At 41.6% G+C, this 19,080-nt stretch overlaps 1 protein-coding gene and 1 long non-coding RNA gene across 5 annotated transcripts in view; one reads left to right on the top strand and one right to left on the bottom strand.

The window, feature by feature from the left end:
- The window catches only part of KIAA1210 (KIAA1210 ortholog), a 182,228-nt gene that overhangs the window by 142,116 nt on the left and 21,032 nt on the right, over positions 1-19,080 (bottom strand). For 2 of the 4 annotated variants that reach the window (XM_056537764.1, XM_056537763.1), the window contains exons 3-4: positions 4,996-5,085; positions 4,642-4,740 (exon numbers count right to left, since the gene is read on the bottom strand). The exons of 1 other annotated variant lie outside the window; for it this stretch is intronic. In XM_056537764.1, coding sequence (XP_056393739.1) covers positions 4,642-4,740; positions 4,996-5,081 — 185 coding nt within the window. In that variant the 5' untranslated portion in view covers positions 5,082-5,085. The remainder of the gene's footprint in view (positions 1-4,641; positions 4,741-4,995; positions 5,086-19,080) is intronic. One more of the 4 variants, XM_056537765.1, reaches the window with a different exon arrangement.
- Positions 225-5,027, top strand: LOC130290325 (uncharacterized). The gene is made up of 3 exons (XR_008847567.1): positions 225-265; positions 392-445; positions 4,926-5,027. It is a non-coding gene; the product is annotated as an uncharacterized LOC130290325 (long non-coding RNA).

Genomic DNA, 19,080 nt, shown 5'->3' with positions numbered 1-19,080 from the left:
TGGTCCTTTGCCCAAACAAATGAATAAGCCTTATGTATAGATCCCTGAACCTCTGTAGAAAGATTAAAGGCAAGGAGGGTGGATTTCGTAGGGTTTATCTTATAGTAGCTAACCCTTCCAAATTCCTCTATAACAGCTAAAACCGGGGGCAGGGATCTCTTGGAAATAACTTCCTCCTTTCTCTCTTCTATTTCCTTACCTCAGTTTCCCTCGGACAGATTAGAAGAATTGGCATCTGACTTTACCATGGATGAAATAATATCTGGTATACGCTCCCTTAAACCATCTAAATCTCCTGGCCCTGATGGGGTCTCTAATGATTTTTATAAAAAGTTTTCCTCATTATTAGCACTTTATTTACTTAGGTCAATTAATACTATTGTTTCAACAGGTGCCCCCGCTACTGAGATGCTGGAGGCGCTGGTGGTTACCATTCCTAAAGCAGGTAAATTAACAGATAAAACTGCAAATTTTAGACCCATCTCGTTGCTTAATAGCGATATAAAATTATATGCTATGGTTCTGGCGGCCCGGCTTAACAAGATCCTACCTGAATTGGTTTTTAAAGATCAAGTCGGTTTTGTTAAAGGCCGTCAGACATTAGATGCCAGCAGACGTTTCCTTGACCTTATTGCTAAGGTGTGTGCCGATCGAACGCCTTCTCTGCTCCTTTCATTGGATGCGGAGAAGGCGTTCGATCGGATACACTGGGGTTACTTGCGTCAGGTCTTGCAGAAGTTTAAATTTCCACCTAAATTTGAACAAGCCATTATGGCACTTTACTCCAATCCCACTGCTAGAGTGTTGAGTATGGGAGCAGTTTCTAACCAGTTCACCCTCATTAATGGTATACTGCAGGGGTGCCCGCTTTCCCCCCTACTTTTTGTCTTACTTATGGAGCCCTTCACCCAACACATAAGGACGTCGCCGGCAATCTCTCCAGTAAGTTTCAAGTCTATGTCTGCTGTCACTACAAATAGTCCAGTCCTGCACATAGTCAAGTCAAGTCTAATTACAAGTCAAAGTCAAGTATATTACAAGTATTGGTCCAGCAAGCTGCGAGGTCCTCTGTGTCCTGGCCACCTCTCTGGGAAATCTGGCCTTAGCTGTGAAGATAATTACACCTGTCTCCTACTCAGTAAAGCCTCAGTTTACCCCTAACTGGTTGTGAACTTTATTAACTACAAGCCCATGGGATAGCAGAGAATCCAGGCGTGTGGTGCATCGGAACCCGAAAACCACACTGGCGTCACGAACACATAGAGGTTAATACCATCCGACACCCGGGGTTAATAACATCAGATCTCACCACTCACACCGCAACACCCATGGTCCCGCCATTTACACCGCTATTTTACGGTATATTCATACTGGACAGGAGATATACGATGTATATCTCCTGCTCATCAGCTGTACAGGCACAGCTCAGCCTCGCTAGGAGCAGGGACTCCAGTCAGTATAGTGACGGGAGTCCTGGCTCCTGTATAGGATACATGGGTGCACTATAGTATACATGCATGTACCTATGTATACTATATAGCCGGCGGAGGTATGTAGTGATGCTGTGCATCACTCCTTACCGCCTTATAGTCTGTGGGCCAGACACTCTGCATCCAACCAATGGAGTGGTACCCTGATGGCAGTGAAAAACTGCCGCTGGGTACAAAATTGTCTGTTTCCACACTGGACCAGTTCACAAAAAAAAAATAATAATTTGCAACTGAACTTAAAATGTTCCCAAGAGCACAGTGGCATCCTTAATTCTTATTCTCAATGGAAGAAATCTGTAACAACCAGGACTCTTTCTAGAGCTGGCCGCCTCACCAAATAAAGTAATAGGGGGGAGGAGGGCTTCGGTATGTAAGGTAACCAAGCACCCAACTTGTTCACCCAGTGGTACATTCCACTCACGGTACATGTAACTTGACCACAAGTAAAATAAATTTCTTTTGCACTGAAAATTTATTGGAAAACCAGGATTTAGCCCCTCTGAATCCAGAAGCATGACAATTTACACTATAAAAATGAAAGTAAGCAGTAAAAATCCAAGCATACCCTCAGAATTTCTGTTGCATATTGTTGATCATATGTTTCCAAAAGGAAAGATGCAGTGGGAACCCAGCCTTATATGACTGTACTTTGTTATACTTCTACAGACAAGGCCTTTACTTTTAGAGGCTTTCATAACATGCTACTGATTCCATGGAATCAATGTTTCTTTCCTTTGTCTGGTGTGTGCTGTTCGCATTGTAATGTGATACAAAAGCTCTGTGATGTTCTGTGGTGTATCAGGAAAAAAAAAAAAAAAACAGAGCACCAAAATGTAAGAATGTATCTGGAAAGACAGCACTGGGTGTAATAAAAATTTCTGAAAAAGGCTTTAAAACACATTAAAATAAAAATCAGACAAAATTAAGAAACCCACTATAAAATGTAAACCAATTACCGTATATACTTGAGTAAAAGCAGAGTTTTTCAGCACGATTTACACTCGAGTGAACTCTCTGCCTGTCAATCCCTTCTCAGTGATCTTCAACCTGTGGACCTCCAGATGTTGTAAAACTAGAACTCCCAGCATGCCCGGACAGCCATCGGCTGTCCGGGCATGCTGGGAGTTGTAGTTTTGAAACATCTGGAGGTCCGCAGGTTGAAGACCACTGTGGCCTTTGTCATCATCCAGACCCCCCCATTTACATTTCTACTCCCCTCCCCTCGGTGGGAATGAAGGGTGAGCTGGTCCAGGCCATCTATGCTACAGGGACCGTCCGGTGGGGAGGGTTAGTCGTTCCGGGCTGTCCATCTCCACCGGGAGGCCCTCTTCTCCACTCCGGGCCAGCCCCGGACTAGTGACGTTGCCTTGACGACGCACAGGGACGTCCCTGCACATGAACGGCCCTGTGTGTCGTCGTCAAGGCAACGTCACTAGTTCGGGGCTGGCCCGAAGCGGAGAAGAGGGCCTCCCGGTGAAGATGGACAGCCCGGAACGACTAACCCTCCCCACCGGACGGTCCCTGCAGTATAGATGGCCCGGACCAGCTCACCCTTCCTTCCCACCGAGGGGAGTAGAAAACTAAAGGGGGGATCTGGATGATGACGAAGGCAGAAGTGGTCTTCAACCTGCGGACCTCCAGATGTTTCAATACTACAACTCCCAGCATGCCCAGACAGCCGATGGCTGTCCGGGCATGCTGGGAGTTGTAGATTTGCAACATCTGGAGGTCCGCAGGTTGAAGACCATTGATTGAAGGGATTGACAGGCGGTGATGATGAAGGGGGGGAGGGAATGATGACAGGGTGATGATGACGGGGGTCTGGATGATGAAAGGGTGATGATAGGGTGATGATGACGGGGGTGTTAATGATGGGGGTCTGGATGATGATGGGGGGGGGGATGATGTATTTCCCACCCTAGGCTTATAGTCGAGTCAATAACTTTTCCTGGGTTTTTGGGGTGAAATTAGGGGCCTTGGCTTATTTTCGAGTATATACGGTAAGCGTCATTTTCATTTTATTACAAAGTCCATGTAACATTCATGGCTGACCAGCGACCTGAATCAAGAATCTTAGCAAGTACAAAATAACCCTTCTAAGAGGTAAAAGTAACACTGTGAGCTTGGACTGAGAACCAGGCACAAGAAAGAGAGTATATTTTAGTCTAACACCTTACCATTTCCTCCAAAAACTAGGAATGTGCAGTGATTGACAGATTGTAGTTTACACAGCTTCGGTTTACATAAGAAACACTGTCCGACTACCTTTCCTTCACTTTAAAAGGGGAAATTAGATTGAGGAAATATTTTTCATTCCATCGAATTTATTTCTCTAGACAGCTCACAGATTTAAAGGCCAGAGGAAGTGGGAAGGTGGAAGATCCAGTAGGTGGTGGGGATACACAAGAGTTCTATGTACTCATACCTAGCCCAAAGCCATGCTAAAAGTACACAAACAGTAGACGTGGCCCTAGAGATCCGCTTCTGGGAGCAGGAAGAGTCAGGGTGGTTTCACAGTGTTTTTTGGAAAACGATGTGCTTTTATGTGCAGTTTTTCCTGATGGCCTGATGATCCTTAAAAGTCAATAATAAAATTTGGAATTGGGAACACACTAAAAGCAATGTTTTTTTGTATGTGGTGTTTTTTTTCCAAGCCCTTTCCCATGGGCTTCTCTATAGGACATAAACACCAGAAGAAAAAAAAAAAAAAAAAACATTGTACCCATGAATTTAATTTCTGACATGTCATAGTGACATATCAGAAGTTGTGATCGGTAGAGGTCCTGATTAGAGATGAGCGAACTTACAGTAAATTCGATTTGTCACGAACTTCTCGGCTCGGCGGTTGCTGACTTTAGCCTGCATAAATTAGTTCAGCTTTCAGGTGATCCAGTGGGCTAGAAAAGGTGGATACAGTCCTAGGAAAGAGTCTCCAGCCCACTGGAGCACCAGAAAGCTGAACTCATTTATGCAGGGTCAGCAACCGCCGAGCCGAGAAGTTCGTGACGAATCGAATTTACTGTAAGTTCGCTCATCTCTAGTCCGGATGTCTCAGCAATATTTAAATACAAAAAGCAACACTTGTAATAAATGCATTAAATTTGTCGTTTTTCAACAAAAATTAAAACGAAAAGATAAAAACAACAAAAACCTGTGTGTGAAGGAGGCCTGAGGAGGATCATACAGTAAGATTACTAATAGCCACTGCACATCTGGAGCACCACGAGAAATGATACTGCTCATAAAAGACCTAGCAATAACAATAACATATGTATGTAAACATTTCTAGAAATAATTAGAATGAGATTACGCTGGAAGAAAATCCCCTACACATATCAGGCTTACTCCTCCATACTCCTATTACGAAGCATAATATATATATATATATATATATATATATATATATATATATATATTTATATTTTTTTTTTACAGGAAAATTTCAAGTTTCCACAACACTGAATTGTCAAGGCTCCACAATAGCCAATGAATAGGTCATACTTACAGTTCGAGTCTATTGTGTTGAATAGGACGTTGCTCTGCTGAAATATCCTTGTTTCCCTGCCACTCAGCAAGAAGTAAATTCACCATGTATCTGTAAGTATAGCATCTCAAATAAGTGAGACACCCTGCTACAGTGGAAAGCAGTGAGTGCAAAGCCTGTATAGCAAGATTTAACCCCTTAAGGACCAAGCCCATTTTCACCTAAGGACCAGAGCATTTCTTGCACATCTGAACACAGTCACTTTAAGCATTAATAACTCTGGGATGCTTTTACTTATGAATTTGATTCAGAGATTGTTTTTTTTCCGTGACATATTGTACTTTAACATAGTGGTAAATTTTCGTCGATACTTCATTTCTTGGTGAAAAATTCAAAAATTTCATGAAAAATTTGGTATTTTTCTAACTTTGAAACTTTCTGCTTGTAAAGAAAATAGACATTCCAAATAAATTATATATTGATTCACATATACAATATGTCTACTTTATATTTGCATCATAAAGTTGACATGTTTTTACTTTTGGAAGACATCAGAGGGCTTCAAAGTATAGCAGCAATTTTCCAATTTTTCTCAAAATTTTAAAAATCGGAATTTTTCAGGGACCAGTTCAGTTTTGAAGTGGATTTGAAGGGCCTTCATATTAGAAATACCCCATAATTGACCCCATTATAAAAACTGCATCAGTGCACTGCACATTCAGTAAGTGTGTTAACCCTTTAGGTGTTTCACAGGAATAGCAGCAAAGTGAAGGAGAAAATTCAAACCCCTATGGTGCCAGAACAGTAAAAATAAATAAATAAAAAAAAAAAAAAAAAAAAAAAAAAAACACATGGCATACTATTTTGGAAACTACACCCCTCAAGGAACGTAACAAGGGGTACAGTGAACCTTCACACCCCACAGATTTTTGACGACTTTTTGTTAAATTTGGATGCGTAAATTAAGGTTTTATTTTTTCACTAAAATACTGGCTTCCCCCCCAAATGTTACATTATTTCTGCAACATCTGAAGGGCCAGATGTTACAGAACTACAACTCCCAGCATGCATGGACTATCTGGGAATGCTGGGAGTTGTAGTTTTGCAACATCTGGAAGGGCTACAGTTTGGACACCACTGCACAGTGGTCTCCAAACTGTGGCCCTCCAGATGTTGCAAAACTACAACTCCCATCATGCCCAGACAGCCTTTGGCTGTCTGGGGTTGCTGGGAGTTGTAGTTTGGCAACTCCTGGAAGGCTGCAGTAAAGATCGCTTACCGCTGATCTTTATTGCTGCCTCCGCCGGTCCTGCCGCTGCCTGTCCCGATCCTGCCGCCGGTTCCGCTGCAATCCTCGGTCCCGGCACCCTCCGCCATCTTACCCCAACTCTGCCTCGACATCCAGGGGCGCGCAGAGCGGGGATTTCAACTTTGACCTCCCGCCCCCTCCTGCCATTGGTCAGTTTGACCTCGCTCCTATCCCTCAGGATGATCGGAGGTGTCTCTGACAGCTCCAATCATCCCTATTTTCCGAGAGACCCGATCAGCCCGAAACCCCGCAAGTCCTTTTCATTAGTCAGTCACTAACTGGCTGACTAATGACAACGATCAGCAGCAGGGGACCATTCTCATTGGTCCCCAGCTGCATAGTGTCATCGGTCAGCTGTTCAGAACAGCTGCGATGACGTTTCTATCACCATGCCAACGGACACTGTAATAGAAAATGTATTGGACGTTTATGAATGTCCATTTTCGGGAAGGGGTTAATGTTGTGTCCCTTCAAAATAACAACACCACACAGCCATGAATGTCGAAACCTTGGCAACAAAAGAGAGTACACCCCTAAGTGGAAATGTCCACATTGAGCCCAATTAGCCCTTTTTCCCTCCCTGGTTTCATGCGATTTGTAATGTCAAGGTCTTTTTTTTTTTTTTTTTAAATCAACTGGTGCCCGAAAGTTAAAACAGATTTGTAAATCACTTCTATTAAAAAATCTTAATCCCTCCAGTACTTTTTAGGGGCTGTATACTAAAAGAGAAATTCACAAAAGAAATGCATTTCCTCTGATATCATGACCACAGTGCTCTCTGCTGACCATTTTAGGAACTGTCCAGAGCATCATATGTTTGCTATGGGGATTTTCTCCTGCTCTGGACAGTTCCTAAAATGGACAGCAGAGGTCAGCAGAGAGCACTGTGGTCATGACATCAGAGGAAATGCATTTCTTTCTTGGATTTCTCTTTAGTATACAGCCCCTAAAAAGTATGGGAAGGATTAAGATTTTTTAATAGAAGGATTGTTGCTCTACATACAGATGGCCTAGGCTATAAGAAGGTTGCCAAGACCCTAAAACCGAGCACGGTGGGCAAGACCATACAGCTGTTTCACAGACCAGGTTCCATTCAGAAAAGGCCGTGCTGTGGTCCACCAAATAGGTTGAGTGCACATGCTCAGCATCACATTCAGAGGTTGTCTTTGGGAAATAGACGCATGAGTGCGAGACAGAGAGAGAGACAGAGAGAGAGGCAGAGAGAGAGAGAGGCAGAGAGAGAGAGAGAGAGAGAGCAGCAGAGAGAGAGAGAGGCAGAGAGAGAGAGAGAGAGAGGTAGAGAGAGAGAGAGGCAGAGAGAGAGAGGCAGAGAGAGAGAGAGAGGCAGAGAGAGAGAGAGCGAGAGAGAGGCAGAGAGAGAGAGAGCGAGAGAGAGGCAGAGAGAGAGAGAGCGAGAGAGAGGCAGAGAGAGAGCGAGAGAGAGAGAGAGAGCGAGAGAGAGAGAGAGAGCGAGAGAGAGGCAGAGAGAGAGAGAGAGAGAGAGAGAGAGAGAGAGAGACAGAGAGGCAGAGAGAGAGAGAGAGGCAGAGAGAGAGCGAGAGAGAGGCAGAGAGAGAGCGAGAGAGAGGCAGAGAGAGAGCGAGAGAGAGAGAGAGAGAGGCAGAGAGAGAGAGAGAGAGAGAGAGAGAGAGAGAGAGAGAGAGAGAGAGGCAGAGAGAGAGAGAGAGAGGCAGAGAGGCAGAGAGAGAGAGAGCGAGAGAGAGGCAGAGAGAGAGCGAGAGAGGCAGAGAGAGAGCGAGAGAGAGGCAGAGAGAGAGAGAGCGAGAGAGAGGCAGAGAGAGAGCGAGAGAGGCAGAGAGAGAGCGAGAGAGAGGCAGAGAGAGAGCGAGAGAGAGGCAGAGAGAGAGGCAGAGAGAGAGCGAGAGAGAGCGAGAGAGAGAGAGAAAGGCAGAGAGAGAGAGAGAGGCAGAGAGAGAGAGAGAGAGAGAGAGAGAGAGAGGCAGAGAGAGAGCGAGAGAGGCAGAGAGAGAGCGAGAGGCAGAGAGAGAGGCAGAGAGAGAGAGAGAGAGAGAGAGGCAGAGAGAGAGAGAGGCAGAGAGAGAGAGAGGCAGAGAGAGACACACCGAGAGAGACACCGAGCGAGAAACGCTTTTTTCTGTTCCAACGGTTCTGGGGTGTTTTACTCTAAAAAAAAGTGAAATATATATATATATATGCACTCCACAATTTTTTCTCGTTAAACCTAAGAGGTGGTAGTAAGTGTAAAAGAGCAGAAGGAATTATGCACTAGATTGTTATGCTCATTTCTGGTGCAACCGTACTGGGGCGCATTACACGTAAAGTTAAATACACATGCACTCCGCTGTTGACAGTGTTTTTTGTTTCAAGCGTATAGTGGCCTGTTAGTGTAAAAGCAGGGATATATACACACAGTGAGTGTTCCGCAAGTCTCTGTTGCAGCAGTATAGCTTATTTCTCTATAAAAAGTAAAATATAGACGCACACCACTGTTCTACAAGTATGTCAAGCAGAGAAGTGCCAGGCCGTGCACAGGAGGAGTGGCAGAAGCCTAAATTTTGCAGGTGCAGGCGGAGGTCGCAGTAGAGTAGGGGTGCGTGGCAGCAATAGTCACAGCGAGAGGTCTGACTTCCCGGTGTCAGCTACCAGTCGTGTCTCGACCAGCAACCCAGCAGCAGTCACCGATTGGTCAACGCGATCATCCACTTCATCACAAGTGACATCTGACACGCCATTCAACAGTCTGTGGGTTCCTTAGACTCAACCCACAGTTGGCATGGCCTTGGAGCAGTCCCTGTCCTCCAACTGTCTGTCCTATGCTGTTCCCTCACACAGAGAGGTATTGTTTGCTGTTGGTTCAGCTCCACTATACAGCAAGGACGATCAACTAGAGGACAGTCAGCAGCTACTGCCCAGCCAAGATGTGGAGAAGACATCCACCGCTTCCTCTGCTAGGCGGGCAAGTAGTGATGAGGAGAGTGGCGTGGGAGGTGGTGTTGTGAGCATTCAGGCTCCTGAAACCGACACAGCTGAGGAACTTGAGGATGACATCAGTGATGTGCAGACACAACTATGATGATGAAGCTGATCGCACTTGGGAGCCGGGTGCAGAAGGAGCATCATCATCATTATCAGAAGAGGGTGGCAGGTTGCAAGTGAGGCAGCAGCTGGGCCAGCAAAGTGGTAGCATGGTTGGAAGTCAGTAGGGTGGCAGCAGTGGGAAGTCTGTAGCCAAACGTGCCTGGGGTAGACCACCTGCTTCGCGGCAGCCTACCTGCCCGAGAGGTAGTGGAGCAGGGGTTCCCAGAGTCGGCGGCAGTAGCAGTCATTCAGTGCAGACTCTTGGGGAAAATCAGAGAGAAATTCAGTGCAGACTCTTGGGGAAAATCAGAGAGAAATTGGGTTACAAATTGGGTTACCCCATGTAAAAATTCAAAAACTGGGTCTACAAGAACATGAGAGTGTAAAAAGTGAAGATTTTGAATTTTCTCCTTCACTTTGCTGCTATTCCTGTGAAACACCTAAAGGGTTAATACACTTTCTGAATGTCATTTTGAATACTTTGAGGGGTGCAGTTTTTATAATGGGGTCATTTGTGGGGCATTTCTAATATGAAGGCCCCTCAAATCCACTTAAAAAAACTGGTCCCTGAAAAATTCCAATTTTGAAAATGTTGTGAAAAATTGGCAAATTGCTGCTGAACTTTGAAGCCCTCTGATGTCTTCCAAAAGTAAAAACATGTCAACTTTATGATGCAAATATAAAGTAGACATATTATATATGTGAATCAATATATACATTTTATTTGGGATGTCCATTTTCCTTATAAGCAGAGAATTTTCAAATTTATCAAATTTTGGAATTTTTCACCAAGAAATTATGCAAGTATCGACAAAAATTTACCACTAACAAAGTAGAATATGTCATGAAAAAAAACTCTCGGAATCAGAAGGAAAAGTAAAAGCATCCCAGAGTTACTAATGCTTTTGCAAAAAATGCTTGGGTCCTTAAGGTGAAAATGGGCTGGGTCCTTAAGGGGTTAAAAATGAAAGAAGCAATCTGATTGGTTGCCGTGGGAAACTGCACCACTCTTCCTCTACTCAGTTTTTCATAAATCTCCCCCTATGTTTGGAGAGGGGTTAACAGCGCCTATAGCAAAAAGAATACAGCCCACACTGTGAAGACTGGCAGACAGATATAGCATTCTTCTGCATGATAGCTGCACATGGGATGCTTTTGGACTATGCAGCACAACAATAACCCTTAGCACAAGACCAAGTTGACCCTCCAGAGGTTAAACAGAAAAAGGTTAAAGGGGTATTCCAGGAAAAAACTTTTTTTTTATATCAACTGGCTCCAGAAAGTTAAACAGATTTGTAAATTACTTCTATTAAAAAATCTTAATCATTTAAATAATTATCAGCTGCTGAAGTGGAGTTATTTTCTGTCTGGCAACAGTGCTCTCTGCTGACATCTCTGGTTGTCTCTGGAACTGCACAGAGTAGAAGAGGTTTGCTATGGGGATTTGTTTCTAAACTGGGCGCTTCCCGAGACACGTGTCATCAGAGAGCACTTAGAAAAGAACAGCTCAACTTCAGAAGCTCATAAGTACTGAGAGGATTAAGATTTTTTAATAGAAGTAATTTACAAATCTGTTTAACTTTCTGGAGCCAGTTGATATATATATATATTTTTTTTCCTGAATAACCCCTTTAAAGGAGTTATCCAGCATAAGGTAATTTAAGTACGTACCTGGCAGACAGTAATGGAAATGCTTAGGAAGGATCTGCCCTTGTCTTGGGGCTAAATGGCTATGCTGCGAGATTACCATAACACTGTGGCTCGCTTTTTGTGAACTGGTAATTCCTGTTTCAATTTTCTTTTTTTGACTACAAATCCCACAATTCCATTTTCCTCCCTCCCACACATCAGCCACCCCACCCATTGAAAAAAAAAATCTGAAACAACAGTCATTTTGTATGCTGGTAAAAATAAATATTGGGGTTAAAATCACAGAAGAATTGTGAGAAAACCGTCACACACAGGTACAGACACTATACTGTCAACTACAATAACTTTAGAGCCCTTGTAGCATAGTCAAATACAAAAAAATCCTGGAATACCCCTTTAAGGTTCTGGAGTGGGTATCATAGTCTCCTGGCCTTAACCCCTTAAGGACTGAGCATTTTCCCCTTTTTTTTGCACTTTCGTTTTTTCCTCCTTACCTTTTAAAAATCATAACCCTTTCAATTTTGCACCTACAGACCCATATAATGGCTTGTTTTCTACTTTGCAATGACAGTCATTTTATCCAAAAAATCTATGGTGAAAAAAAAAAATAAAACAATAAAATATATATATATATATATATATATATATATATATATATATATATATATATATATATATATATATATATATATATATATATATATATATATATATATATATATATATATATATATATATATATATATATAAATATAAATATATTATGGTTTTATTTTTTTTTTCACCATAGATTTTTTGGGTAAAATATATTGTTCATTAAACCGCACAGTAAATGACGTACACTTAAAAAAAAAAAATATTCGTAAATGTAGTTATGATTTTTACCAGAAGTAAAACAAAATCAAACCTATATAATTAGGGAATCATTTTAATTGCATAAACCTACAGAATAAAGATAAGGTGTCATTTGTACTGAAAAATGCACTGCGTAGAAACGGAAGCCCCCAAAATTACTGAATGAAGTTGTTGTTTTTTTTTAAATGTTGTCCCCTATATATATATATATATATATATATATATATATATATATATATATATATATATATATATATATATATATATATATATATATATATATATATATATATATATATATATATATATATTATATATATATATATGGGGGACAACATTTAAAAAAAAACAACAACTTCATTCAGTAATTTTGGGGGCTTCCGTTTCTACGCAGTGCATTTTTCAGTACAAATGACACCTTATCTTTATTCTGTAGGTTTATGCAATTAAAATGATTCCCTAATTATATAGGTTTGATTTTGTTTTACTTCTGGTAAAAATCATAACTACATTTACGAATATTTTTTTTTAAAGTGAACGTCATTTACTGTGCGGTTTAATGAACAATACATTTAGGCACGAGGCAATACCACATATGTTTATATTTATTTTTATTTACAAAGTTGTTTTTTTTTTTTATGGGAAAAGGGAGGGGATTCAAACTTTTATTAGGGAAGGGGTTACATCACATTTATTAACTTTTTTTTTTTTTTTTAGGGGACTATAACATGTAATAGTCTGATTGCGGACACTGATAAATGCTATGCCATAGTATTGCATTGATCAGTGTTTTTGGCACTCGATTGCTGCAGCCTAGATCTCAGGCATGGAGCAATTAAACGACGATCGGAAGGTAGGGATCCCAATCAGCCTGACTGAGCTGCCAGGAATGTTTTTTGGTTTTTTTTAACTTTAGATGCGGAGATCAACTTTGATCGCCGCATCTAAAGGGTTAATACCGGGCATCATTGCGATTGGTGATGTCCAGTATTAGCCACGGGTCCCGTTAGCCACTGGAATCGACCGCGTGACCCTGCGTTATATCGCGAGAGCAGGCGCACAGGTACGCCTTGCGTCCTTAAGATGTTAAAGGGGTACTCCACTGGGGAAAAAAATGTAATCAACTGGTGCAAGAAAGTTAAACAGATTTGTAAATTATTTCTATTTAAAAATCTTAATCCTTCCAGTACCTAGCAGCTGCTATATGCTCCACAGGAAGTTATTTTCTTTTTAAATATCCTTTCTGTCTGACCACAGTGCTCTCTGCTGACACCTCTGTTAATTTTAGGAACTGCCAAGAGCAGTATAGGTTTGCTATGGGGATTTACCTGCAGAGATCACTATGGTTAGACAGAAAGGAAATCTGAAAAGAACTTCCTCTGTAGTATACAGCATCTGATAAGTACTGGAAGGATTAAGATTTTAAATAGAAGTAATTTACAAATCTGTTTAACTTTCTGGCACCAATTGATTTAAAAAAAAAAGTTTTCCAGTGGAGTACCCCTTTAATGTTATTGAGCCACTCTGGGGAAATCTCAAATGTGCCCTTCATACAAGATGACCAATCACTGCATAAACTGGAGCCATTTTGCCAAGACGAATGGGCAGCTTTAGAATTCGGGCCTAAGACTACTATTTCACAAGACTGCATGCTGACAACTGGTGGCATAAAGTGATACAAATTTTAAAATTACTTCTATTTAAAAATCGTAATCCTTCCAGTACGTATCCGCTGCTGTATGCTCCAGAGGAAGTTGTGGAATTTTTTATTTTTTTTAAGTCATACACAGTGTTTTCTGCTGCCACCTCTGTCCATGTCAGGAACTGTCCAGGGAAAGAGATGTTTTTGGACCAAGGTGGCAGCGGAGAGCACTGTGTATGACAGACTACATTCAGGGCATGCAGCTACTTTGCAGTACTTGAGATTTCCAAAATAGATGCCATTTGCAAAATAACTTTCTGTTACCAGCTGATTTATTAAAATAAAAAAATAAAAGACTAAATGATCTCTTTAATGCTATAATGATATTGTGGAAAATCCTTCTGTGAAGCGTCACATATATTCCATTTATTCTTATTTGGTTAATGCCAATAGTCTCTCCTTCCTGTTACAGTAGAAGTACAGTAATATAAAAAGCACCGCAGAATGTAACAAACTGCATGATATGTGAGAAAGCACAGACTGCCATAGTTGGTGTCAGAGTCATGGATACTTTGATTTATAAACCAAATGCTGGGACGCTGGACATTTTTGTGGGATGTAAATGAATATTGGACAGTGTAAGGTTTGGTATTTCCTGTGGAGTAGCAACAGCAGCCAAATATTAAACATATCACTAAACTATGGCTCCTTGGTCTTAATAAAGATAGCATTCACATGCCGGCTAGGAAGTCTTCAATGTTAGGACATTTAGTTATGTCTCTAGTTTAGCAATTTTCAGAAGCTTCAAGTTAAAAACTGCATCATAAAGATTATTATGTTGTATGACAATGTATTATTAGAGAACAACAAGTCCACCCGTGGGTTAAAAGGGGAAAAAAATATAATTTTTGGCTCTGGGTATTTAAATGTCTAACTTCCTATTTCAATCCTATATGTGGTCGGTATATTGATCCCATGGCCATATACACAGAATAAAAGACAACAGTAATTAGTAACAATTGGCAGCCAACAATGCGAGGTAACCACATCCAGCAGCTATGAAAATACAAAAAATGGGTTCCAAATCAGTGGCAATTTCTTTCTAAGGGTATGTTCACACTGCGGAGTGTCCGGTGGAATTCCGCATGGACAATTCACTGCAGTCGAGTCCCATTGATTTCAATGGGTTTCTGTTGCACAGTTCACGCAATGGAATTTGCACGGCAGATGTTTCTGCAGTGGAAATCCAGATTCCGGCATCCGCAAAAAGAATAGGACTAGTCTATTCTTTTTGTGGATTTTGTTGACTATGAGAGAGCGCATTTCAGAGCGGTCCTAGTGCCTACCAAATGTTTTCCAGTTTTCCAGGCGGACATTCCACACATTTGAAGTCATGTGAACATGGCCTAAATTGGACAGTTTTAGAAATAGTCTTCTCTTTTGGATTCTTCTAGCAGGTGATCAATACGACTTCATGTTACACATTTAAAGGGGTATTCTGGGCAAGAATATTTATCCCCTATCCAAATGATTGCAGGGAGCCCGCTGCTGAGACCCCGTGCGATCTCCCTGCAGCACCCGCATTCTATGTGGACATGCTGTCATGCCGAGCCCCCTCCATTCATGTCTATGGGAGGGGTCGTGACGGCAGTCCCTCCCATAGACATCGACATGAATGGAGGGGGAGAGATTCAGCACCCGAAAAGAATGCGGGTGCTGCAGGGAGATCGTGCGGGGTCTCAGCAGCGGGCCCCCCGCAATCAGACACCTTATCCCCTATCCTCTGGATAGGGGATAAAATATTTTTTACCCGGAATACCCCTTTAAGTTTTTCACCAAATTTTTTAAGATGGAAAAACAGAAATGCAAAATAAAAATAGTGTCCTCATTTTTTTCCCCAAGAAAATGCAAGAGGATGAACTACTAACCTGCACATACAATCCAAGCTGAGTGATGCCCAGAGCATTAGTCTATGAAAGAAGGTGTGTGCAGTCAGCAATGAATCGCTTACATAGTCTACAGAAGGCTTCTCTCAGAATTTTTGGACACAGTTACATGGGAGGGAAGCCATACTCTGACATCCTTATGCAATCCCAATCTCTTTTTCTTTGACCTCAGGGACCTCAACTAGAATAAGCAAAAGTCGATGTGTTGTCTGTGTGTATACAGTGTGGTGTCCCAGTACCGCATTCTATACGGTACTTATGTATGGGTCCCCATAGCCAGAGTCCTTAGGACGTAGGGATCCCTGTCATCCAGTCTGCCCCTAGTCGCCTCTATTCCAGTGTATAAATTAGTATTTTATGCAAAGGTTAATGTAAATAGAATAACATATGTAAATAAATGGTTACTTGTTTCCATAGCGTTGCAGGACCTGCGGGTCATGTGACTAGGTGAACTCTATGGTATTAAGCTTAAGGACCTTTGGAGGCCCTGTGACGTAAGCAATCCCATTACACCATGTAATGGTGAATGGCAGATGTACGGACCAATCAGATTCGCCACGCCCCCTGCCCATATAAGGGAGCGGCGGCCATCTTCTCTCTCTCTCTTCCTCCTGTACTCCTGACGTGGAAAGACCTGTACAGCAATTGTCGCAGCGGGTTAGGCCTGAGCCTTGCGGCGACGGCTGAACAATCTAATTATAGAGTGTATCAATTCCCAGACACTCTGCAGCATCACCGGACCTAATAAATCCGGACGGATCTGCAAATCTCTCCCTAAATTCAGAGACTGTCTGTCTAGCTCAAGGTCCACTACAATGGCCAGTCACTAAGCAATCTAAGGACTGTTTGTATGAGACTGTTACTGTGCCGTGGTTATTGCAAGCACTTCAGTAAAAAGTTGTTCAAGTTCAAACATCTTGTGGACCGTCAGTTATTTTATGCAGCTATCGTTACTGGGAAGGGCGGCGATAGGCCAGAACATTGATTCAGCATTGATTGGTGTCACGAACGCTAGGGTTAACATTAACCCCTTATACACCTATACCATTCCACCACTACCATACACCCCCCCCCCCCCCAAGGGCTACCACACAGTATCCGTCATCCAACACAGTGGGATACATTTACTTTGCATCTATCTTGCCTAAATAGATAGAGGATAAGAAAAGCCAGACCTATGGATATGAGCTGAATACCAGGCCAACTTTTATTTTAAAAAGGTAATGATGAAACAGCCCCAGTGATCAGCCGATTGTTGTAGTCCCCTGGCAATTAAGATCACCCTCTATTACCGGTCAGTGGTTTTCATGATATGGCGGATTAGACAGCTTTCACTTTTTCCTATTTTTTTATTTTATTTATTTACCCCATCTTAACATGACATGTAGATAGATAAACCCATTTACACTTTGAGTTAAATCTGTAACCAGGATCAAACTACACAAGATAAATGAGCTAGTGCTGCCACCCAATGATATAAAACAGATTTATATTCTATATATAACCACTATGACAGGTATATAGTATAACTCAGACGATAAATGCTGTATAAGTCCCAACCGATTAGTTCTAGTTCTATTTACAGTAAAAGCAAATGCTGATTGCATTGAGACATTTTATTTCACGTTCTAGTTTAATTTATACATCAATAGGTGATAGAAATAATATTAAATACAGAAATTTGTGAGCTAGGTCTGCAGAGATTGGTAATGCACCTGAACTTAGTATTGGTCAAATATTTACATAACTAAAATAGTGCCAGAATTGGGCTATTACACAACATTTTTGTGAAAATGCCACTTTTATACAGGTGTAATGGTGTACATTACTGTAGATTGTATGTTTAGGGGTACACAATATGCTATGTGAACAGAAATTAAAGAAACAGCAGAACAACAAGAAAGGTGTTTGAGGTACTCGCCTGGAAAACATTTTTTTTTTAAATCAACTGGTGCCAGAAAGTTAAACAGATTTGTAAATTACTTCTATTAAAAAATCTTAATCCTTCCAGTACTTATCAGCTGTTGTATGCTCCACAGGAAGTTCTTTTCTTTTTGAATTTCCTTTGTCTGACCACAGTGCTCTCTGCTGACACCTCTGTCCATTTTAGAAACTGTCCGAAGCAGGAGAGGTTTGCTATGGGGATTTGCTCTTACTCTGGACAGTGTTTTTTTCTGATAATATCAAAAATTGTTTACCAGCTGTTCAGCTCAAAGCTGGTTTCAAATGTACCTTACAGTAATGGGTAAAACTACTGCCGCCAAGCTGCTTTCCTTCATCTAGCATATTACTTCCTACAATGCAATATCACAGTAATGAGTTATCCTGCAGCATTAATGGCTCCATACAGTATTAGCAGTACAACGTACTTCATCCACTACTGCAAAGTAATGTTTTTTGGCTTTAAAATCTTTATTACACAAGTCTGAAATAAATTATCAGTTAACAAAATGCTGGATTCTGGAGAGGCCAATTGGAGAGTCATATTTATAAATACAAAATGGGAAGACATGAAATTTACAACATTCCCAGCTGCTTCTCATTGCTCCCCATAAAAGGTTTTCATATATAAATTTTAATTTTTTTGACAACAAAAAGGATAGGAGGAGAAACTAATAAAAAGTTATGGCCAGATGCACACTGCACAGCTGTCCTAGTTCTGGATTCCTACAGTCTCTTTTTTTGTGACCAATGCAGGTTTCCTTTTCTCGTCAATTTTCTACACATAAGATTGGTTTAAAAGGGAAACTCCAGCGGGGGAAAAAAAAAAAATACATATCCCCTTCCCACGATCTCCGGGCCGGAAGCGGGGGCATCCAGAACATGGAGGTTTTTTAGCTTCTGTGTTCATGATGTAATCCAAATTGAAAGTTGTATACTGCATGTGAACATAGCCTAATGGCTGTGCTAAGTCTACCAACAGCATACTGTCGATCCTGTGTCCAGTCACCATTATTGCCGTCTATAGTACTCATTGAGCACTGCATATATGAAAAAAAGACAGAAACAGCTTCTCTTCAGTATTGCATAACAGCAATTTAAATTCACTCCCCAGTGTCAGCAGCACTCATGACACTCTGACCACCATGCTTGACTGTAGACCTGTCTGAACTTCTCACCTGGTTGCTGCCACACACCCTTGATACCATCTCAACCAAATAAGTTTATATTGGCCTCACTGGACCACAGAACATGGTTCCAGTAATCCATGTCCTTAGTCTGGTTGTCTTCAGCAAACTGTTTGTAGACTTGTAGGCATGTGTTTAATCTTTGGCAGAGGCTTCTTTCTGGCCAAACAGACCAAATTTAATGCAGTGTGCGGTGTATGGTCTGAGCACTGACAGGCTGACCCCTCCCCATCACCCCTTCAACCTCTGCAGCAATGCTGGCAGCACTCATGTGCCTATTTCCCAAAGACAAGCTCTAGATAGACTGCTGAGCATGTGCACTCAACCTCTTTTGGTCGACCATGGCAATGCTGAAGCTCAGTTTAAGGGTCTTGGCAGTCTTCTTATAGCCTAGGCCGTCTTTATTTAGATCAACAATCTTTTTTCAGATTCTCAGAGAGTTCTTTTCCATGAGGTATCATGTTGAACTTCTAGTGACCAGTAATAGAGAGTGTGAGAGCGATAACACCAAATTTA

This window comes from Hyla sarda, chromosome 9, assembly GCF_029499605.1.
Source record: "Hyla sarda isolate aHylSar1 chromosome 9, aHylSar1.hap1, whole genome shotgun sequence".
NCBI classification, from domain to species: Eukaryota; Metazoa; Chordata; class Amphibia; order Anura; family Hylidae; genus Hyla; species Hyla sarda.
The sequence above is the reverse complement of the archived record's forward strand: the minus strand, read 5'-3'. Positions and strand labels throughout refer to the sequence as shown.